The sequence below is a fragment of the Tiliqua scincoides genome, chromosome 1 (genome assembly GCF_035046505.1).
Source record: "Tiliqua scincoides isolate rTilSci1 chromosome 1, rTilSci1.hap2, whole genome shotgun sequence".
Taxonomy (NCBI): Eukaryota; Metazoa; Chordata; class Lepidosauria; order Squamata; family Scincidae; genus Tiliqua; species Tiliqua scincoides.
The window spans coordinates 125717015-125739873 of record NC_089821.1 but is presented as its reverse complement, the minus strand read 5'-3'; the positions used below and the strand labels follow the sequence as shown (position 1 = coordinate 125739873).

Sequence of the window (22859 nt, the reverse complement as noted above, 5' to 3'; positions counted from 1 at the left end):
TGAATATAGGATTAGGATATAGGATTGCAGTCCTAGGCTATTCATCATTTGCATGATGAAAAACCAAAGGTGCTTTATTAGGTCACACTTTTAAACTGATTTTAATCTGGACCTTTCTGAGTTAGTGGTTTTATTTTTTGTTCCTGTAGACCAGGTCTGCCCAGAGTCTGGCCTGTGGGCCAGATCTGGAGCCCTGCCCAATCCTCCCTTGCATGAATGACACTTACTGTTCTGCGGGGAGCCTCCCTTTCATGCTGCAAATCGCCCCCGACCTTTGTGCTCACCAGCCACGTCTGGGGTCTTTCACCCTAGCTGGCTTCATGCCTGGTTTTCTTGGCCTGTGCGACTGGCTGATGTGAATGAAGGTTGGGGTCAATCTGTGGTGTGAACAGGAGCTTATTTGGTGGAACAGTAAGCTCTGCCTGTGCTGGGTATGGCTTTACCAGTGCACAGCGGTCTCAACTTTGGGATGTGGTGATGGTGTCTGGCCTGGATGCCTTTAAAAGGGGATTGGACAAGTTTCTGGAGAAAAAATCCATTACAGGTTACAAGCCATGATGTATGTGCAACCACCTGATTCTAGAAATGAGCTACATCAGAATGCCAGATGCAAGGGAAGGCACCAGGATGCAGGTATCTTGTTATCTGGTGTGCTCCCTGGGGCATTTGGTGGGTTGCTGTGAGATACAGGAAGCTGGACTAGATGGGCTATGGCCTGATCCAGTGGGGCTGTTCTTATGTTCTTATGACTGCTGCTCTAGACCGGGGTCTCCAAACTTTTTGGTCAAAGGGCTGCATCAAATATCTGGCATGGTGTTGAGGGCCAGAAAATTTTTTTAAATATAAAATTCAAATGAATAAATTGGAGATGGAACTTAGATGAGTGAATAAATAAATGAATGGGTCATTCATTCAACCTCTCTGGCCCTCATAACACCCTCCAGACACAACCAGAGCACAGCTCTGCTCGTGTTCAGTTGAGTGGGCCAGAGGCTTTCAGGGGACAAGAGGTTGGCTGCGGGCCGGAAAGAGGCTTGCTGCGGGCCACATCTGGCCCCTGGGCTGGATTTTGGAGACCCCTGCTCTAGACATATATTAGGTAAGCATCCTTGAGCAGTTCAAAAGGCTGTTGCAGGGCACTTGTGACCAGCAGAGCAGCAGTGTGAAGAAATGCAGTTATGTGATCTTTTGCATGTCTTGGAGACACTGTGGGAACTGGTTACTATGAATGCTCCTTTTAACCCTTGTAGCCTTGAAGGTTCTTGCTTCATTTCCTGGAATCTACAGTATTTGTCCTGAACCAGCAGCAGAGCTTTTCCCTGGGGATCACACTTTCCATTGGGGATTACTCTACTATTAGACTCTGTTTCTGATGGTATTCATGTGCTAGCCAGGTTTCTTGCAACTCATGGTTATATTTCCCATGTACCCAACATTTTACGTGTGTATTCCCAATAGTTTGCTTATTTTGCTTATTCTTACCCCTGCTAATTTGGTAAGAGGCACTTTTTCAAGTGGGTGCTCCTTTTTTTAGCAGGGGGAGAGTAACTGGCCCACCTCACCCCAGCAGTGTCTGTTCTAGTGGCTGTCTGCTGGTATTCTTTTGCATCTTTTTAGATTGTGAGCCCTTTTGGGACAGGGAGCCATTTAGTTATTTGATTTTTCTCTGTAAACCGCTTTGTGAACTTTAGTTGAAAAGCGGTATATAAATACTGTTAATAATAATAATAATAATAATAATAATAATAATAATAATAGTTAGCATACATTTATGAGATTGGCCGTAGAGAAGAGGCACTGCTTTATGAACTTTCACTCATAATGTGTGGCAGAGCTTAGATCCTCTGGTTAGCAGGTTTGATTCTGTGGCTGAATCTACAAACATTTGACTGCATGTCTTTTATGAGTTCATGATGCTCAACATGGCATACATTAGCACAGCTTTTCTGCCTTTAGTGGCCCTTATAAATTTAGGTGGTTATTGGTTCTGTGCTTCTGACTAAACATTTTGGAAGCACCTTCAAGCTGCTGTATAAATGTATAAAGAGAAGGTGATAGTACACTGCATCACACAAGATATTCTTTGTAAGCAACCATTATGCATGAAGGAATACATTTTGAACTGTGCAAGGATAAATTGTCAGTTGTGATGTATATTCTTAACTTGCTTTGTTTTAATTTCTCAATTTAACAAATCAATCGAGGTAGAAACTAGTTGAAAGTGAAGGCTTGAGACCCACTGTATCTAGAGGCTCATGACTTGTCTCTGTTCCAATTCAGGAACAAATAGCAGTCTTGTGTCAGCAGAGACGGGCCTAAAATCAGGAGTAGGCAAAGAAGACTGTGCAAGCGGACATTACCGGGGTGTTGTAATTACGGTGCCTTGATGCAGCAGAACAAGGACCACCTTAAGATGACCTTGGGTATTTATGGAAACAAATTGTCCAATCTGCTAATAAAGCTTTAACTTAATGCTTTTAATTTTGAAGACTAAAAAGGATAGTAGCTGCATTTTCAAAATTTAGTTTTGCAAGCATATGTTTTCCAAGGTGGGGGGATGTAGAATCCCAATTTCTGATCACTTGAATGTTTCTGATTTTTAATGCCCTTCACAACTTAGTTTTGCAATCATTTTTAACCATCTGGTAATATGCAGTGTCATTCATCAACAGACATAGCTAAGTCAAAAAATGTAGCAATCTTGACTAGTCACCAGCGTATGCCTTCTTACTTGTGCAACCTTGGTTTTGTTCACCAGAAATCCCACCATGTTGGAAAATATTGTTGATACAATTATTTATATGGATCCTCCTTGGGCAAATTCTTAACATTCTGGGAAAAAAATATTCAAAAGTGTGTGCCCCCTTCCCCACGCTCCCCCCACGGTAAATTGTTTCTCCCCTTTCCTCGCTGCACAATACTGATTTGTTCAGGCTTTTTGTCACTAGGTATTTGTTTTTAGGTCAGAAATATATTTTCCAGATACCATTTTAAAAAGGCAGGCTGTGTTAACAATTTGTGGTGCTGAACAGAAAAATTCAGGTGTTCAGGTATCCTTTCTCTCTCTGGTGTGCTCACTATCTCTAAGGCAATTCCTGCTTTAAATATGCTTATAGTTCATTCAAATATATCAGAAAGGCATGTGGTTCAGTTCTCCCAGCTGCCTTCTGAAGCAGTAGTGCTCTGTGAGGACTGTACCATGTGCTTTCTCTGTACCTCTGAACTGGCACTTAGCCAATGTCAGGTTGAGCACACGATTATAACAAGATCTGATTCTGTGCCCTTGAGAAACTCCTCAAGGAGACATTTAGTGAGTGCTTCCTGCTTCTGGAATGTGGATAAACATGCCCTTACGGGAACAAGAGACGTTTCTTATTAAGGTGAGCAAAACAGAAACAAAATTGTGTGTAAGAGAATGTTCAAAGTACTGTTTAAGAGCTGCTGAGCATGACCTTGTTTAGTAGATCACTCTACCTGAAGAGATTGCAATAATAATAATAGGATTTTTGAAGAATGCTTTTTAGCATGACTGTTTGCCTGTGGGGCATTGACTTCACTTAAGGTCAATTCTGAAGTCCCTTTTCTCTACTTGCACCTTTAAGCCATAGGTAAGGGAAGGCATTTAAAAAAAAACAAAAAAACACAAAAAGGGTAGAAGATACAGACCTTTAATGACAGGACAGACATGCTTTTACCTGGAGGTATATTCTGTGCGTGCCTTCCCATCTTGAAGATATGATTTAGGTTAGTGCTGAAAATAAGAACATCCAAAAAGATTTTACTAGCCTTCCTGCTTGTACCAAGGCTAATGGGTCATACCAATGATCCTTTCAGAACCAACTCCTCTGTGTGTGATGAACGGGATTGTGTGTGTTTGGCCTCTCCTTCCAGCATGCTTTCCTTTTTCCCCTCACTAATCTTGTGAAGATGCAAACCACTTAGTCTTTAAGGTTCAAGTGTGAGGGGGAAGATGAACTGCCCCAGCATGCAATCAGTAAAAAAATAAGTGTGCTGGAAGGAGGAGTGGATGTGCACAAAGGGCCAATTCTGAGAGCATCATCTGAACTGACTCGATGTTATTTGTGGACTTGAGGCTGGCCCATTCATGAGGCCAACTGAAGCAGTTGCCTCAAGTTAGCAGGTTGTTGTGTGGATGCCCATCTCTCTCTGCTTACTTGCCTCCAGTATTTCCACTTCTCATATTGGCAAAGGAAGAAGAGAGCAGAAAGGAAGAAGAAATATCATGGGGAAGGTAGTGCTGAGCTAGACCAGTGATTATCATCCTTTCCAATCTCACAGCCCACTCACCACTGCTAAAATGGTCAAGGCACACCATCTGTTTTTAGACAATTGACAAGGCACAAGCACTGCCAGCAAGGGCTTGCATCTGCCAGTGGCCCACTAATCAGTGACCCGCCCCCAAACTCCTGCGGCACACCTGTGGACCATTTGTGGCACACTGTGCTGTAGAACAGTGGCTGAAAATTGCTGAGCTAAAATATTGGAGAATGGGAGGAGCAGAGGCTAGCTCCTCATCAGGTACAGGAGACATTGGAAAGGCACCTCAGGTGTCAGAAGATCTTGGACTGACCCTGTGGGAACTGAAAGCCATTTATAAAGCTTTCCTGCCTGGTCACTGGAGGAGATTCTCCTTTTTCCACAGCATTCTCCATTTTCAACAGCAAATGACTGTTTCTAGGCCTTGTTAAGCAGCAGACTTAAAAAAAATAAGTAAATAAGATCCATGTGAGACAGTTTCAGAAAAATCTATTGCTTTTCCCAATTATCCAGGCCAGCTTCAGATCCCAAACGTGGGTATGGGCTGTCTACTGACTTCTTTCAAATTTTATTGGCAGATTGAAACCAATTTTGTCCATGGAAGGAAGATCTCTGAGACAGTGCAAGTGGAGGCTCCATGCACTCTACCTGCATAATTAATATATCTGTGGCATTTCTCATAAGAGCAAATGCTGGTGCTATTATTCGTTGGCTAAAGCCTTTCCCTTAGATGAACTGTTCTTAGGTCCTGGAATGAAAAGGAGAAAAAAGGAGGTGGGGGAAGAAGAATTGTAGGTTTATGCATTCTGTTTCTTGCTTACGAGCCTGTGAATGTGTGCATTGCTTTTTACATTATCACTTTCTGGAGAGTTTATGAAAAGCGGGACCTACAACATGTTGCAGTATATGTCTGTCCCCTAAGAGGAGTGCTGCTGATGTTCAGGGCACCAGCTCAAATGCAACAGGAGTTCTGTAGTTGTCCAGTGTTGTCCAGGCCTTCACAGTAAGCAGGAGTTTTGAGGGAAAAGGAAAAAGAATGTCTTGTTTCTTTCCCATTCCATTGAGGCTTTTCCGTAAAGAGAGACATAATGCTAGGGGTTCAGATTTGGGGGGTGCCAGTTCATAACCTGAGCATATTATTGCTATACAGTGGGGAAGAGGAGAAAGTTCTAGTGAAAGGTAGAAAAGATAAATTGTATCCTTTTTCCTTTCCTTTTGAAACATCTTGGACAGCCGATGTGCCCAAACTCACCATGGTGCCCTTTGCATGATTCTTGTGCAATCCACACAAAATTTTGCATGGTCTTGGCCCAGCAAGCCAGGAAGAAGAGGCCACAAAGTGCTCCTGTGAGTGCACAGTTTGAGAATCTCTGCTGTAGATGGGGAGCCTTTTTATTTTATTTTTTTTAAAAGGATCATGGTACACATTCCTCCAACTCAAATTGTTCCTCTTTTGGATCCTTATAAGCTGTTAGTGTCCTGAACAGGCTAGTTGCTCATCCCTTCACCTTACACAGCTTACCTGACTTTTTAGACTTTTTTCTGCTTCTCAGATTACAAGTGAAAGTAGTGTGTAGAAATTGATGGAGGAATTCAGGATTTTAGGATAGCTGCAGCAGTACTGCAAAGGCAGGAGCCTCCCCATGACTTCCCTCTAAACATTCTTTTTTCTATGCCCTCAATATTCTGTAATGTTCAAGATTGCAAGATTAATTTTGTTTCTTTAAAATTTTTTGTTATTCTTTAAAAGTCCTCCAAACCTAGTATGTAATTACTACTACCTTATTCTTGGGTCACCTTGTTTCATATCCAAGCTCAGAAGGACTGTTAAGAGTACACTGTTAGAAGGAATGCCACTGCTATGTCCCTCAGTTCAGTATAAAATGCCAAACAGATTCTCTGTAGATTCCAGGCTAAGTTGGTCTTCATGCTTGATTCAGTAGGATCTCTCTTGTTCCGTTTCCTGTCAAAGAGTGCTGCTTGTAGAGTCCTGTATACCCAATAACAGACTGGGAACAAGGAAAGCCTTCATATGGTCTTGCATTCTTCTCTGCTGCTCTTGTGTTGGGCACATTACTAGGCCAGGATTCTGTCCAAGTGGTAAAGTATCTTGTCCTTCAGGGGATTTTGAAGTTTGCAGAGGTGGAGTGCGGCAGCTCTTTGGAGGAAAGTAAAAGGACTGAAAAGCAGGGTGTCTGAACAGATTGTGGCTCATGCTGTTTCCCCAAAAGTCAGGGAGCACAAACATGAGCTGGAAAGTACACATTTGCAGCTGTCCAAGGTGCTCAAATGCCCAGGCCTGCCCCTGCATGCAAAATGAAAAAAAATGGCCTCTCTCCCATATTGAACACAGATGTGTGTTGCTTCCATTTCTCAGTAATACAGTAAAGAGTGGATTAATGCAATGGGAGAATAGAACCTTGCTACTGTGGTCTACTTTGCACCTGCCACTTTCCAAGGTAGTGATGGTATTAATAGATGATGAGCCTTTGGTGCTGTCTACATAAGTTGGACAAAAAATCCCCTCCCTTTTGCAGTGGCAGTGCCGGTTTCCAGAAAACAACAAAGGCTTAGGTGTAGAAGAGAAGTTGAAAATGAAGTTGTGGACAAACACGAATCTGAGAGAGATGCCAGTCTCTTCTTGTCAATTCTCTGCACTGGTTGACAGTTTTTCTGTTTCAGCAAAGAACAAAGTAAGCTGTAATAAAATGCCATCTAGTGCTGTAGACACAGCATGAATGGAACCTAATTGCTGGACTCTGAAATCATAAGGGACAAGTATTTCCTGTGGTGTTTGGTTTAATGGTGCTGTTGCTAAAACAATTGGGAACTAGACTCAGGCAGCAGCTCCAAAATACTAATGCTATTAAGGGAAAACAAGAACAGTGTGTCCTAGTGAATCTTTTTGCTGTACACGATGTAAACGATGGACCTTTGCTCCATGAAAAATTCCATCTGCTTTCTTCTTGGGCAGAAGTGGCAAAAGAAGTAGGTTATTACAGGTCTCAAATGAGCAAGTGAGCCCTGTTTATAAATACAGGTTGAGATTAATTATTTGCGTGGATTCCATTCCAAGCACTCACCTGGGTTAAAAAAAATGCACTATAGCAAATCAATTTAAAAAACAAGTTTATTTGCTCCAGTGATTGAAAAACAGCCTTGCTGACCTTTTGACTCTAAGATAAGAGTCATTAAGAAGACAATCCATCAGCACTTCACTCAGCCCCTCCCTTCACTAATGCAAAATGATCACACCTTTCTTTCATGTGCTGGGGGAAGGGAGGGGCCTGCAGGAGAGAGAAGGATTGATGGATTGTTAGCCTGCTTCCCGCCCTCTCTCTCTCTCTCTCTCTCTCTCTCTCTCTCATTAAGGAGGCTGTTGTTAAAGGACTGTTCAGTTTTTAAGACTGATTTTAAAGGGATGCATTTTTCCCCTTCTCCAGGGATCAGCACATTTGCAGGGGCCATTCGTGTTGAGTCAAATCCGTGTATAAAAAATCTGTGCATAAATAGGCTGGAGCTGTATGTGCAAACATGTAAGACACATGAATGCATCAGACTACCTTATACTGAGTGCAGTTATTTAAGTACTTTGCCTGGTCTCCAAGGCTTCAGGCAGAGGTCTTTCTCAGCCCATTACCTATGATCCTTTAACTGGAGGTATTGGAAATTGAATCTGGGATCTTTGGTTTGGTACAGCATCTGTTCTACAACAGTCCATCACACAAAGCTTAGCCAAAAACAAGTTAGGCATTCAAGAACCAGTTCAATCATACTTTGAGTACTCCTTTGTCACCCTTTCGGGTAGAGAAATTATGGTGTTTATATATGTACAGGCATACATATATAACCTTTGCTGATGTTTTCATTCTCATTTGCTTTATTGTAGTTTCGTTTTATAAATGTTTATATGGTAAGCTAGCATGAAGTTTTTTATTGGTGAAAAGGAACCTTATGCGTTTCATAAATTATGCATATGCATTATCCTCTTGTATAGTGTATGAGATTTCAGTCAAAATAACCACACCAGACTCTCCTCTTAGCAGAGTCTTAGGCAGAGTGAGGAGGAGAGGCAAGAGTCTTGCCTCATTTACCCATTCTAACTTGGTGGGGTCAGGAATCCATGTTAGTGTCCTATTTTAAACCTGTTAGAGCTAAGTGAAAGAACTTCATTGCTTTCAGAAGGCTTTGGATCAAACATTTAGGCCTGTCCACATGCATTCCCTCCACCATTTGACAGGTGAAAAGGAGCATCTCTATGTAGTTGCAGGGTCAGTGTTTCTAGTGCTATAGCAAAAGACGCAGATGGTTTTAGAGGCACGAATTATGTATGATGGCTTTCCTTTGTCACTTCAATCCTCTTAGCTTCAGTTCTGTGAAATTATGATTTTCAGACTGTGTTCCAGAGAAACTGGGAACTTTCTCCGAACAAAGGTTCCCCAATGAGATGATCAGTGGACCTCTTTCCCTGAAGGCAGCTTATCTACCATTACTAGAGGCGGTCTGAAATGGTTTTATTTTTTCATGGATGGTGGTGTTATCCTAAAAAGGGAGGGACTGAAAATATGTGGTTTTATTCCAAATAAATATTTTAATCAATTTTAAAGCATATTTATCAAGTGTAGTCATTGTCATATAGGTGATATGTATGTATGTATTTATACTGACATAGCAAGGAACCAGTAAACATTTGCTTACCTGTGAGTATACATAACCAGGTAGCTCAGTTTTGCTTTCCACAGGGTTCAATACATTTATCAGCTTGGAGGGAGGGACTTCCTTCTCAATTGTTATTGGGGTAATTCTGCTGGTTTTGCGTTTCTCTCGGCCTGCCTTTCCAGGGGACCAAGGCACAGTTGCCTACTCAGGAGTGCGCACTTTGGCTCAATTTCATTTTCCATAGTGCTCCATGCATTTTCTTTGGCATGCTCAGAAGACTCTGAAGCCCAGTGATTTTCAACCTTTTACATCTCATGCCGCACTGACAAGGCACTAAAATTGTCAAGGCACACCGTCTGTTTTTTGACCATTGACAAGGCAGCCCACACTGACAGCAGGGGCTCACATCCCCCAGTGGCCCTACTAACAAATGATCCTCCCCCAAATTCCCATGGCACATCTGCAGACCATCCACGGCACACCAGTGTGCCATGGCACAGTGGTTGAAAATGACTGCTATAACCAGTTAAAACAACAGAACTCCTAGGGAGTTAGGGGCTTAGAAACAGAGTCCGAAGCACTCAGAACAATCCAGAGACACTCCGCAGTCACTTTAATAGGTACATGTTGGTGTTGTTTTATTTGAACAGGATATCATACAGCAACTGTTACCTTGCACATGCCTGATCTTGTCTGATCTCGGAAGCTAAGCAGGGTCAGGCCTGGTTAGTACTTGGATGGGAGACTGCCTGGGAATACCGGGTGCTGTAGACTTATACCATAGTCTTTCGAGACTGAAGGTTGCCAACCAACAGGATATCATGTTTTAGCATGTTTGTAAGCCCAGTTTAGCATTAAGTTTTGTTTTTCTATTTTAGACTGCCTATAATGATCACATTATTTCCATACAGCATGCATCTTGGATGCATTAGAGGTTATGCTCTCAGTTCATACATGGTGACAATGAGGCCAAAGAAACATGGTTGGCAGCATCCTTATGAACTGTGTATGCAGCCTAAAACGTTTCCCCCACATCTTCTGGTACACACACACACACACACGGCTTCTGTGGCTGAAACTCAGGGTGTCCATCAACAAACAAGTGAATGTGGGCAGTGTTCCCTGAAAGCAGTGAGCCTGAGAACTATTGTGTACCCAGTTTTACTAGGAACAGTTTTATTCTTTGTTGATATTGCATATAACTGGCACGGGGTACTTCCATACTTCCTGTGACACATGAGCAGGGATGGGCAAATCCAGTGCCTTGACTCAAGTCAAGTCATGAGTCTCCACCTCCCACTACTCGATTCGAAAATGAGTCATAACAGCACTTTCAGAGTTGCCAAGTCACCCCCTTTAAAAAACCCACTGTGGAAGAAAATGGGGCTGCTACTGGTGTGTGCATGTTGGAGCTCTCTTTAAACTCTCCCCTGCTGTTCCCTCCCATCTGTAAACAAGATGGGATGGGATGGGACAGACTCAGAGAGAGCCAGGAGAGAAGCAGCAAGAGAGGTGAATCACATGCAGTGGCTGCGAGGCTTATCAAGATGACCCAATCCTTTGTGGCTCTACTCAGAAGTAGTTTCATTTGTGCCAGTTGTTCAATGAGGCTCCCTCCTCCCAAGTAAGAAGGAGCCATGAGGAGGAAAGTGTGATTGCTGTGAACCACCTCTTCCCCCTCCCTGGGCTTTTCCAGCCAGTCCCAAGGCAAGAACTGCCTTGGGCTCCTCCATCTGCCCTATCTCAGTCAAAGAAAATGTCAGAATGTTCATCCTTCTTCCAATGATCATTGGTTCTTTCAGAGATGAGCAAGAGAGCCTGCTTCTGCCTCCTATTCCTTGCAAAAGCAAAACATTAACCCTTCCCTGTCTCCTGGCTGGAACTTCCCTGCTGCTTGCCCGGTCTGAATGATGGCCCCATGAGGTTTTTGTAGTAAATGACTGTTTGCTTAGAGCCAGGATGGGGAACACTCATAAGGAGAATAGAATGCAGCTGCTGACTCCCCAAGTAAGAAACCTGCACCAAAAGAGAGAGGGTTTAATGGTAGTATAGTTAAGACTGCTGCAAGTCTTGTGTACATAGTTCAATGAAATGGTGGCCTATTAAACCTGAAACCTGTTTGTCTTGGAGCTGCTTGTCTTGTGTATTGTTGGGGGTGGGGCGGCAGTGCAAAAGCATGGGAACTGGTGCTTCAGTTTGTGTGGCTCACAGATCCAGTTATGGAGCAGATCTTCCTGCATAATGTTTTGCACACAGAGTAATAACTAGAGTACAATATTCACAGGTACCACTTCTTTTGTGGAGGAAGCATATTTGTGTTCACAAATATATTTGTGAATATATGCTCAGTTCCTTTTTAAAATACACATGAATTGGCTTCCACATACAGGTGGGGCCTCAGTATCCACGGGTCTTCCATTGTCAGAACCCCTGGGATACTGAAAGTTGTGGATAATAAAATCCGCAATCTTCAATCCCTTAAGCCCTCTGAACAGGACCAGAGCTGCGCTTCCTTTCAGCGTCTGCCTGCTTTCTGAGTCCCCCCACAGCCTCTATGGGCCTTATGGCCCCCCCCCGAAAAAAACTACTTCCAGTTTCCTGAGAATGTCTTATATTACATATAAAGCATTCTGAGGCCTGGGGAAGGCCCTGGAGGGCTTTCCCAGACATCAGAATGCCTAATATGGCTTGTTTGCTCTGTGGTCCATTTCACAGAAGGTCGTTAAAAGGTCACAGAAGGTCATTTTTTTAAGTTTAAAAAAAAAGCCAAACAGAGGAATGTCTTAAATCATATTTAATGAATACAAGCTGTATGAGCAGGCAAAAGCAGTGGTTTTCAAACTGTGGTCCAAGAACCACCAGTGGGTCATGATCCAATATTTGGTGGTTTGTGAAACTGCCGCACCCCTTGGCATTTATAATCAGGTAGCAACCTCGATGGCAGCAATTTTCAACCTTTTTCATCTCACGACGCCCTATCAATTTTTTGACACTTGACAAGGCACACATGCTGATGGCAGGTGCCTCATGTCCACTAATAAAGGCCCCCCCAAACTCCCATAATACACCTGTGGACCTTCCGTGGCACACCAATGTGTCATGGCAAAGTGGTTGAAAATTGCAGCTCTAGGGCCTCTAAAAACTTTGGGAACCATTGGGCAAAAGAATCTAGACAGATATATGGCTCTTTAACCTCTAGGCCAGCAATTTTCAACCAGTGGGCCACAGCACATTGGTGTGTCATGAATGGTCCACAGGTGTGCAGCAAGAGTTTGGGTGAGGGGAATCTATTAGTAGGGCCATTGGGGGATGTGAGCCCTCCCCCACCAGTAGTGTGGTGAATCTTACCAATTGTCAAAAAAACTGGTGGTGTGCCTTGACAATTTTAGCACCTTATCAATGTGCCATGAGATGGAAAAGTTGAAAATCGCTGCTCTAGGCAGTAGAAAGTGTGGATTTGACTCAAATTGTGCATTTGGCAGGGAACCACAACCAATTCTGGCTTCCTGAAAAGTTTACTGGTATGATCACCTGCTCATGAACAGTTCCTGTACATTTCAATAACGTTAGGTGTAACACCTGAAAAAAGCACCACATGTGAAGACACCATTCACTGAAAATAAATGTTACTAGATTATGACACATAATAGCCCGGCGGATGACATCTCACACGTTCACATTGGTGTCCTCCGCTAGTGGGTAGGTAACCCCCAAAGAAGCTTTCAAGAAAATGTAAAATAAATCCATACAGTTGCATGTTTCATGTGATGATCATACCAGTCATGCACAACTGTCAGTTGTCACTGGTAACCTTCAATAAAAGCTCTTGAGAAGCCAGTGGGAAATTGCCTCCAACATCTGTAAGCCCAAGACAAGGCCACAAGAACACTTGGGAGCATAATAAAAAAGTCCCAGTAACCAGTGCTGCAATCTTATCACTTATATTGCAGTATTGGATGTCTTTATTAATGCCCCAGGCACCAGTCAGGCAATTAGGAAAGAATCTCAGCTTTCATTATTAAAGAAAAAAGTTACATTCTAGCTCCTGAGCTTACAAGAAAATATCTGAAAAACACAATTCCCAGAGGCTTGACAGTAAGGAAGCAATTAAAAGGAGCACAGAATTCCTTTAAAAAAAATAGGGTATCTAGATGCACACATGGACACCTCATAGGTTTAAGTTCCTTAAATGGTTTAGAAATACAGGTGGAACCTCTTTATCCATGGATCCACCTTATGGAGGATGCTGGACCCCTGGATTACCCCCCCTGCAGACCTCCCAGATGTGACCGGAACCACCACCTGGCCTCATCTGGGAGATTTTCTGAACCTTGGAGATGCTGCACTGCCTCTTTAAGGCTCAGAATGCTGGCCGGAGCCTTTTAAATGCAACTTCCGGTTTTTGCTGAAAACCGGAAGTTGCGTTAAAGTCATTCAAGCCAATATTCTGAGCCTTGGAGAGGCCGTGCATGGTGTTGCAATGGCTTCTCTGAGGCTCAGAAGGGCTCCAGACATGAGGTATTATTTGGAGCCCAGGTGGGCTGAAAATTGTGAATTTGTTTATTTGCAATTTTAGGTATCCTGAGGGATCTGACAATGGATCCACTGTAGGTACAAAGACACCATTCGTATTGAAATGGTGTATAAACTGCCTTCTCTCACGTAGTCCTGCCTGCCTCATAAGATAGTTAGGGAGGGCCCTGCTTAGGATACTGCTGCCATCCTAGGCTAGGGAGATGGTGCAAACCCCAGTGCCTTTTCTGTCATGGTGCCACAGCTCTGGAATGATCATCCAGAAATCTTAGGACAGCCCCCTCTTTAGATGGTTTATGGTAGAGCTTAAACATATATTTCACTTAACCTTTGAGGATCCATGCTCCAGGAGCCTTTTTTTAGTCACTGGTTATGAGCCTTTGTTTTAATATTGCTGCTTTTATAGTTTTACACTGTTAATAATCTGCTCCCATGATATTGTTTTCTGTTGGTTTTAAAGTACCTATTTTACTGCCTTGTATTTTGATTGTTTGAAATATCATAATTGCCTTACATTTAATATTGTTTTAGCTATTTTAAATTATGTTGCAAGTTACTTTGAGCTGTGGAAAAGCAGCACAGAAATATTTTACATGAATATGAACACAGTAAGGAAGATGACTTTAAATATGGAGAACACTTTTTCTATACAATGGGTCTCAGTCTCAAGGGGAAATAATTGTTCTATATAAGAATGTCATTTGTAAGGCAGTTAGTGGCCGAACATGTAGAACTTTGCAAAGGAATCAAATGCTATATCCAGTAATTTAAAACTATTAGTGAGTATTAATTTTCAACCTCATCAAATGGAGCATATCTTCAGTTATGACAACATACAGTGACTGCTGAACAACACCAGAAGTTAGCAGCTATTTAACAATGCCCAAGCTTATAAGATGTATTAGCATATTTAAAGAATTGCGCTGTAATGCTACACATGCTTCGTCAGCCTCAACAACATACAGCTCATTATCCAGAACCCCAGTGAATTAAAAAAAAAAAAATCTGTGGATACCAAATCAGGGAAAAATAGCTTTAAGGACCCACTTCCAAGTTTCTTGCTTCTCCATTGTCACCTTAGAATGCGTTGGTATAGACCAGTATTTCTCACACTATGGGTTGGGACCGAGAAGGTGGGTCACAAGCCAATTTCAGGTGGGTCCCCATTCATTTCAATATTTTATTTTTGATATATTAGACTTGATGCTACCAAGGTATGTGACTGCATTTGGGGAAATGTACTTTTAACAAGCTCCTTTATATATGCTTTTAACAATGATAGTCAATGGGACTTATTCCTGGGTAAGTGTGGGTAGGACTGCAGCCCAGGATTGTTAAAAATATTTCCTGCTTGATAATGTCATATCCAGTCATGACATCACTTCCGGTGGGTCCTGACAGATTCTCATTCTAAAAAGTGGGATCCAGTGCTAAATGTGTGAGAAACACTGGTGTAAACACTATATTGCATTCAGCCAGTAGATGGGGTGAACAATGGAATGTAGTGGAATGAAATTATTATTTAATAGCTCAAAAGTGGGAAATTGGATTTTGGTGCTTTTTTCCTTGTTGTAAGGCATTTAACGGTGGACCTCGGTATCAGTGTTGAGTCAAATCAGTGGATACCAAGGTACCAGCTGTATCTTGTTGCCAAAATGAGACAAAATTGGATTTCAGCAGTAATTCCAACCATGTGTCTGTCTTCCCGCATTTCACTTGAAATTTGGATGTGATGGTGTGGGTGAGAAACAGCTATGGGTGAGATAGGAAGCTGTAGCACAGAGTGGTAAGTCTCTGCCACCACTGCACCAAGCCTGGAAGGTTAATCCGAAGGGCTACAGTTTGAAGACCACTGTTCTAAAGCACTGTGCTCTGGGTTGTAGAAAAGGATACATTGGGTGATGTTAGAACCCCCTGTCCATCACTTCAAGCCACAACTCTGACAATGAGTAGCATCTGTTAATTTCTCCTATAGCAGCTGCATTGCATTATTTAGGTATCTTTGTTCAGTATCTATATTTGCAAGACCAATCCATCTTTTTCTTAGCTTCTGTTAGTTGTGCCCTGGTGTGAAGCTGTGTTTTCTTTCTCCTGAAGTTTGTGGGGTTTGTTTCCCCCTATTGGGTCTTTTGTGCACTCTAGGAAAGAGCTAAGGGCCTATTTTGGAATGGAGATCTTTTGAACAAAGTCTTCATTCTGAAACTCTAGGGGCCACAAAGCCTCCATTCCTTGTAGCAGAAATCCTTTCTCCAAAATACCATGTTTCCCTGAAAATAAGACACTGTCATATTTTTTTGGTTCAAAAAAAAACAAAACACTAGGTCTTATTTTCAGGGTAGGTCTTTTTTTCAGAAGTCAGTCCCTTTATAGTTAATGGGACTTACTTCCTGGAAAGTGTGGAGAGCCTCAGAGCCCAGTAGGCAGGTTTGCCTCGCTTGCTGCTTCCCACTTCAGCTCCTCCTCAGCGTCCTCTGCCCAAGGTAGCACAGCAGGCGCTTTCTAGGTGGCATGCACCGGAATGCACCGTTCCTTGTCACGTTGTCCGCCCCCCCCGCCCGAGGACCCCTTCTGCCCCCCTGGCCCTGATCACAACTAGGTCTTATTTTGGGGGTAGGTCTTATTTTCGAGGAAATAGGGTAAGACTACAGGTTTCAAGCACTCACTTGGATGGCAAAAAACGCACTATAGCAAATCAATTTAAAAAACAAAGTTTCTTTGCTTGGGTGATTTAAAAACAACCTTGCTGACCTTTGTGATGTAAGATAAGTCATTAAGAAGACAATCCATCAATCAGTCCTCAGCTTCACTCAGTCCCTCCCTTCACCAATGCAGTGTAATCGCCTTTCTTTCACATGCTCAGGGGGAAGTGAGGGGTCCCCTGGAGAGAGAAGGATTGATGGATTGTCAACCAGCTGCCCTCTCTCATATTAAGGAGGCTGTTAGAGAACTGTTCAGTCTTTTAAACTGATTTTAAAGGGATGCATTTTCCCCCTTCTCCAGGGATCAGCACATTCCTTCTTATTTGCAGGGGCCATTCGTGTTGAGTCAAATCCTTGTATAAATAGGCTGGACCTGTACTAGTTTCTGTCATTCATGGTATTGTGGCCACCACCACCAGACCCAAATAAGGATAAGAGGGGAGACTGCCTCAGTTGGAAAAGGCAGGCTATAAATCATTTAAATAAGAGAAATAGTTAAGAGTCACAATCACCCCCAGTTTACTTTATATTGAGCATTAGCATGCATTATTGTAAGCATCTGTTGGAGACATGATCGATATCTGTTAGTCCAAGGATACATTTTGCCTATCTCCTTGGCTTGTCTGCCTTCTGGCCACTGCTGTGTAGATTCTGTCTGGTGCGAATTTACATTCCTGAGAAGCTCTGCTCCTTCCTATGCCTGGTAAGATTTGAACTCTCAGAGGTTATGAAGAGAAGCAGGCTTGTTGTGTAGCCAGCAAACAAAAAGGAGACCAGCACAGGGAAATGCAATAGGCAAAGCCAAGTGGGTGCAAATAGAGCATAACAGAAGATTCCCAAGGTGTTTCAGAATATCATTTTGGGGGAATATTATTTTATTACTGTTAAGAATGTTCCTGTATGCTTTTCACCAAAAACAGTTCACAAGGAGGTTGACATAGCAAAATGGTCTCCATAGCGCTCCAGCAAAAGATGCAAAAAAAAGCCAGGAAGCAGCCACTACAAAATGCACTATGCAGGGGTGAAGAGGGACAGTTGCTCCCCCTGCAGGACCACCTAAGAGGTTCCTCTAAGAGGACCACCACTATATAGCACTTAAATGGATACAATGTTGCATTCCTTTCTGATACTCTGTTTGTGGCAGGACTAACATTGACCTTTGTTTTACTACACAAGCTCAGTAACAAGATCCTGCTTTCACTGGTGGTGTGGGACTGAGAAGAAAGACGGTCCTGTAAAGTATTTCATGTTTCATGTTACTTTTTCAGAACAACAAAAATGCATGCAAGGAAGAATTCTGGTAGCATGTAGGAAAAATGGACCCTGTAGCATGGCAAGTAGCAGGCAGGAGTTGAATTGGGGTTCAGGGGGCAGCAATAGTAGTACCCCTTATCCATTTGGGTTTGGGAATGTTTTATCGGTAACACCACTGTAAAGGTATAGGCAAAATAGGCAACACAGAGGGCCTCGTTGGGGGAAATTAGTGTACATATAAATAAGGCTAGAGGTCATTTGCTTATTTGACTGTATGGAATTGCATATTGCTTTTATGAACATTGTGGGCACTCTGTGCTTCTTTTGTACTAAATTCTCATCAAATATGAGAAAAGTCTGAGTCACCACTTGGAAAAAAATGCTGCCATGTGGACTTGGAAACCATGAGACTCAAAATGGAATGAACACTTCTTTCTTATTTTATTTTTTAGTAGGTTAACATTCCTGCCATCACACTTTGAAGCCTAATATAACTGGGGGGGGGGGAATGTATATATTCTTTTTAAAAACTAAAACAAAGATTCTGTGGGACTTGTCAATTACCCACAGGCCGGTGGGGGTGCTTTGAAGGCCACATGTGGCATACAGCCTCTCTGTCACTCACCCCTGCTGTTTGAGATTGAAATCTTGTCTAGCTCTGGGGCGGCCTGTATGTGTGTTTGGAAAGCTGTATCTGTCTCTCTCGCTCTCTTTCTCTCTGGTGTTTTTTTCCCCCTCAAGTTGCCTGTGTGGGTCCCCCCTTTCCTTTTAAGGGGAGATGGGCTTGATGAGGTGGTTTTGTATTTCAGAGGCAGAAGGCAAGACTTGACCAGCTGGTATCTTGAACTGACACAGGTGCAAAGACTGCAGGGGGTGGGATCCAAGAATAATTATAGGTTTCTGAAGCATCAGGCCTTGCCTGAAAGGGGCTTGTGGAGAAACTGTTCTTTATGGAAAATTAATGATGAAACTCAAAGACTGTCAAGATCACTGTGGTTGTCATAAGAGGAGCAGTGCCTTAAAGGGACAGCCCCCTCCCACTGTCCTCTCCACAGGAAGTTAGGAGACCAAGCATAGCGCAGCAATGTCCAGGCAACAGAGGTTTTGTATGAGTGGTACTAGGTTTTGTGGCCTCTTGTCTTTGTCCATCTCCACTTTTGCTTACCTGTGGATTATATGCTCTTGACAGAGTGAGCTCTGTGTTCTTGTTTTGCGAAGCTGAATGTATATCAAGGCCTAAGACAGAGCGCAGAAAATATTGCAGTCCTGTAGACTGGAAGGAATACTTGAATTTACCTTCACTGGATATCCACTGAGTATGGAAAATAAGCCTTGTTATCTTGCTGGATTTCCTTGAATATTCAACCTTGTGCTGAGTGACTGAAAATTCAAAGGACTGACATAGATCGGTGGTTGTTTACAGGCCCCTAAAACCCCACTTCCCTCATTCCATAATCAATACTGAACCTCCAAGAGCCTTGTCTGTTCTTTTTTCTTGAGCCTAACTGAAAGAAGCATGAACATAGACCTAAAGCAACTTGTGGTGGTGTAATAGAAAAACTCTTGATTATCTTGGGTGATGTCCACAAATCCTAAAGCTTTCCCCTTTTTTGTGCAGTGGAAGATATTTATATTGTATATTTATGTGGTTGTCGCTGTCTTCTAGAGATGGATTTTTTTTTAGTCCTGGAGCAGGGAGAACACAGCACAGGCAACTTCTCCTGTTCTTTTGCTGCAACAATCTGTCCTTGCCTACTCTGAGACAAATTCCAGTTCCTTTCCACTGTGACTGGGCAAGGATGACACGTAACCGGATTGATGTGCCAGGCCCAGAGAAGTTGCCACTGTAGAATAGAAAGAAGGATTTGCAAAATGGAGTGAAACTGGTCTGCTTCCTTGAGAACGAACAGTTCCACTGTATTCTGCACTACTACTTGGTGCTCATCTGGCGCAATGTTTGTTGAGTCTGGAAAAGAGATGATGGGGTGGGGACACACTTTGTATGCCTAAATGTCTGTTTACAAGACAAATGTACAAGAGGGCAAAGGACTTGTTCTCTGCTGCCCCAGAGAATGAAATCTAATGGCTAGATCTAATGGGCTTGTTGCAGGATATTGGATTGGACATTAGGAGAAACTTCTTAAGAGCAATTGCCCAAGGGGTGAGTGAAGTCCTCTTCTTTGGTAGAGAACTTCAAGCAGAGGTTGTACAGCCATCTGACTGAGATACTCTAGCTTTGGATTATCTACATCAAGTAGGGGGTTAGACTAGATAACCTACGAAGCACCTTCATGATTTTGTGCATATCAGTGTCATTTGGGCATGAAGATCATGTTGTCCCAGCAGTCTGGTTTTTTCCTTTGCAATTGGATGCTGTGTCAAATTCTGTTAGCATTTTGTCTCATTCCATGATACAGTTCTTTAGTCATAATAGGTGTTCAAGTGCAGGTAGAAAAGAAGCTTGAAGAGAACCATTTTTAATGCACTTAAACCATTTTTAGTGCACTGGAGCGGAAAGAATCATGCCTCCCTCCCCCCAGTTCTTCCACTTAAAATTCACAACCTTCTAAAGCTTGCTATGGATTTTAAAAATAGTTGGGAGAAAGATTCCTGTACAAAATGTTGGTTTTGTGACTTCTATTTGAACCTGCCGGTCAAACTCTTTCCTTCCAGAGCTAAGGAGTTTCTCACTGCCACAGCCATGCTTCAATTGCTGCTTAGATGTCTTGTAGTTGGGGGAGGCATGGAGGCAAAAATGCTATTTTATTATTTTGAAATATTTATAAGCATGCCTTTCTTTCAGTGTAGTAGCTAATAAAAATGGCAGGTAAGTAAATACTTCGGGCTTGCTTCAGAAGTGAATACTTCTAGGGTTGCTAAGGCAACTTGTGCTCTTGAGCCTTCAATCACCTTCTTCCTAGCAATGCGGGTATTATAGAAGACAGAGGGTGACACATTTTTATTCTGTGGAGAATGTCACTGTACCCAGTCTTGGTGCTATGTTTTATTTCTGTCTCCTTTTTTTTAAAATGATTGTTTCCAAATAAAGCAACTGCTATTCCTTTTGTTTTGAGCAGTGATTTCCCCTGATTTGGCTGTCAAATGAGAGCTTTTTTCCCTTTGTCTCCTCAGACATGCCTTGAGCTGGAACGATATCTTCAGACAGAGCCCAGGAAGATCTCGGAGAGTTTTGGCGATGACTTGGACTGTTTTCTTCACAGTTCCTCTGTTCAAGACACAGAAGACGGTATCCAGCGGCTAGACCCCCTCTTGTTACCAGTAGACATGAGTACGTGTGACAAAAATGCCAACATGGACGTTATCCTCTCAAGGGACAAACTGCTGTCCGAGACCTGCCTCAGCTTACAGCCGACCAGCTCCTCTACAGAGGGCTATACTGCCGTTAACCAAGCCCAGCTCAACGCAGTGACCTCACTAACACCCCCCTCTTCTCCTGAGCTCAGTCGCCATCTTGTAAAAACCTCACAAACTGTTTCTTCAGTGGACGGCACAGTTACGCTGAAATTAGTAGCGAAGAAAGCTGCCCTCAGCTCAGTAAAAGTCAGCGTGGTGGCACCAGCAAGCTCCACAAAGTGTGCACTCAGCGACAGTGAGCAAGGAGGGGCAGGGGTTGACGCATCCCCAGAAAACAAGAAGAGGGTTCACCGCTGTCAGTTTAATGGGTGCCGGAAGGTTTATACGAAGAGCTCACACTTAAAAGCGCACCAGAGGACTCACACAGGTACTTGTGTTTGATACTTTTGCCCGACTTTTTAAATTTGTTTTGAGGGTTTTTGTGTTCATAATCGAAGTACAATTATAGGTCTCGGTTACTGGAAGATGGGTTGGAACAATGTGTTATGCAACTCACGTATATTAAGGAAGACTGGAATCCAACAGCCAACAATGACCTGTTTAGACTTATGTCTTGACAATTCTCAAGTTTTTTTAGTGTTCAGGATGTTCCTTCAGCATTCTGGAAAACATTGGGGGCACAGAGAATCATGCAGGTCATGTGACATGAAAAGCTTTCACAAGTTTTTGTTCTGGGTCTGCTGTTTGAGTTGCCTAGATTGTATTCCTTGGGCACAGAAAGCATTATTTAATTTTGACCTCTCCTTTCTCCCCAAAAGGCACCAAAGGTGGCTCACAACAAATTAAAAATACATATACAATAAAATGCATAAATATAAAATACACAAAACATTGAAAACTAGCTAGTAGCAAATAGCAGCATAACACCATCAATCATAAAAGCATATCTTCTGTAGACTAGGGCTTGTTCCCATTGCCCAGGTGAGTGTTGGGAGAGTTAGAACAGACAAAAGAAAATATTTCTTTACTCAGCGTGTGGTTGGTCTGTGGAACTCTTTGCCACAGGATGTGGTGATGGCGACTGGCCTGGACACCTTTAAAAGGCGATTGGACAAGTTTCGGGAGGAAAAATCCATTACGGGGTACAAGCCATGATGTGTATGTGCAACCTCCTGATTTTAGAAATGGGTTATGTCAGAATGCCAGTGCAAGGGAGGGCACCAGGTTGAGGTTTCTTGTTATCTGGTGTGCTCCCTGGGGCATTTGGTGGGCCGCTGTGAGATACAGGAAGCTGGACTAGAAGGACTATGGCCTGATCCAGTGGGGCTGTTCTTATGTTCCTATGTTAGCATAGGGGGAATTAATGCACTGAGGCTCCTGCCAACCGAATGTTGCTATAGAAGTTCTTTGTTTCACACCTGGTGTATGGTTCTATGTATTCTTTAATTGAATTGTGGGCAGAAAAGAGGGCTGGGTCCATGGTAGTCACACCATGCATTTGAAGTAGTAAAATTTGTGGATTAATTAGGTCAATGGACTTTCCTGAAAAATGAAAATCTTGTAGAAATACTGTTAGTTCTATTGTCAAAAGAAATGTAGGCTTCTAAACCAGTTCAGGTCACCCTCATTCTTACTTACAATTTTTGTGTTTAGGGGCCCTGTTCTTACACATTTTGAAAATGTCTGTCCCTATAACATGTGAAATCGTTAGCTCCTTCTCCCCATTTTTCAGGTTCATGAGACTGTTATACTCTTGAAATTAACAAAAGCTTTGTGATGGTATATGTTTGTATTGCTTGGTGCTATGGAATATAAATGTTTTAGTAGAATGACACAGAATCAAAAAGGGTACAGGAAGTATTCTCTCTGCTTATCTGTGTATGAAGGGAAGACCAGCAGAGAGATGTGATTAAGCACTGTTAATTTTACATTACTATCGTTTTCTAGCGTCGTACTTATAAAGCCCCAATGTACTTGTAAAACCTTGTTCGATCTGTATTTCAATTCTACTCAGGAGCAAGCTAGACATGTTAGACATACTACTGTCCAGTCTGGGAGGTGTTCAAATTAAAATAGCAGCTGTATGGGGGCCTGAATTAATTGGGATGGCAGAAGAGAAAC

General features: G+C 42.6%; 1 protein-coding gene and 1 pseudogene across 1 annotated transcript in view; both read left to right on the top strand.

Annotated features, from left to right (window-relative positions):
* Positions 1-22859, top strand: part of KLF7 (KLF transcription factor 7) — a 93723-nt gene that overhangs the window by 34782 nt on the left and 36082 nt on the right. The window contains exon 2 of the mRNA XM_066624001.1: positions 20556-21165. Within this exon, the coding sequence (XP_066480098.1) occupies positions 20556-21165 (610 nt within the window). The remainder of the gene's footprint in view (positions 1-20555; positions 21166-22859) is intronic.
* Positions 9592-9711, top strand: LOC136637801 (5S ribosomal RNA; annotated as a pseudogene).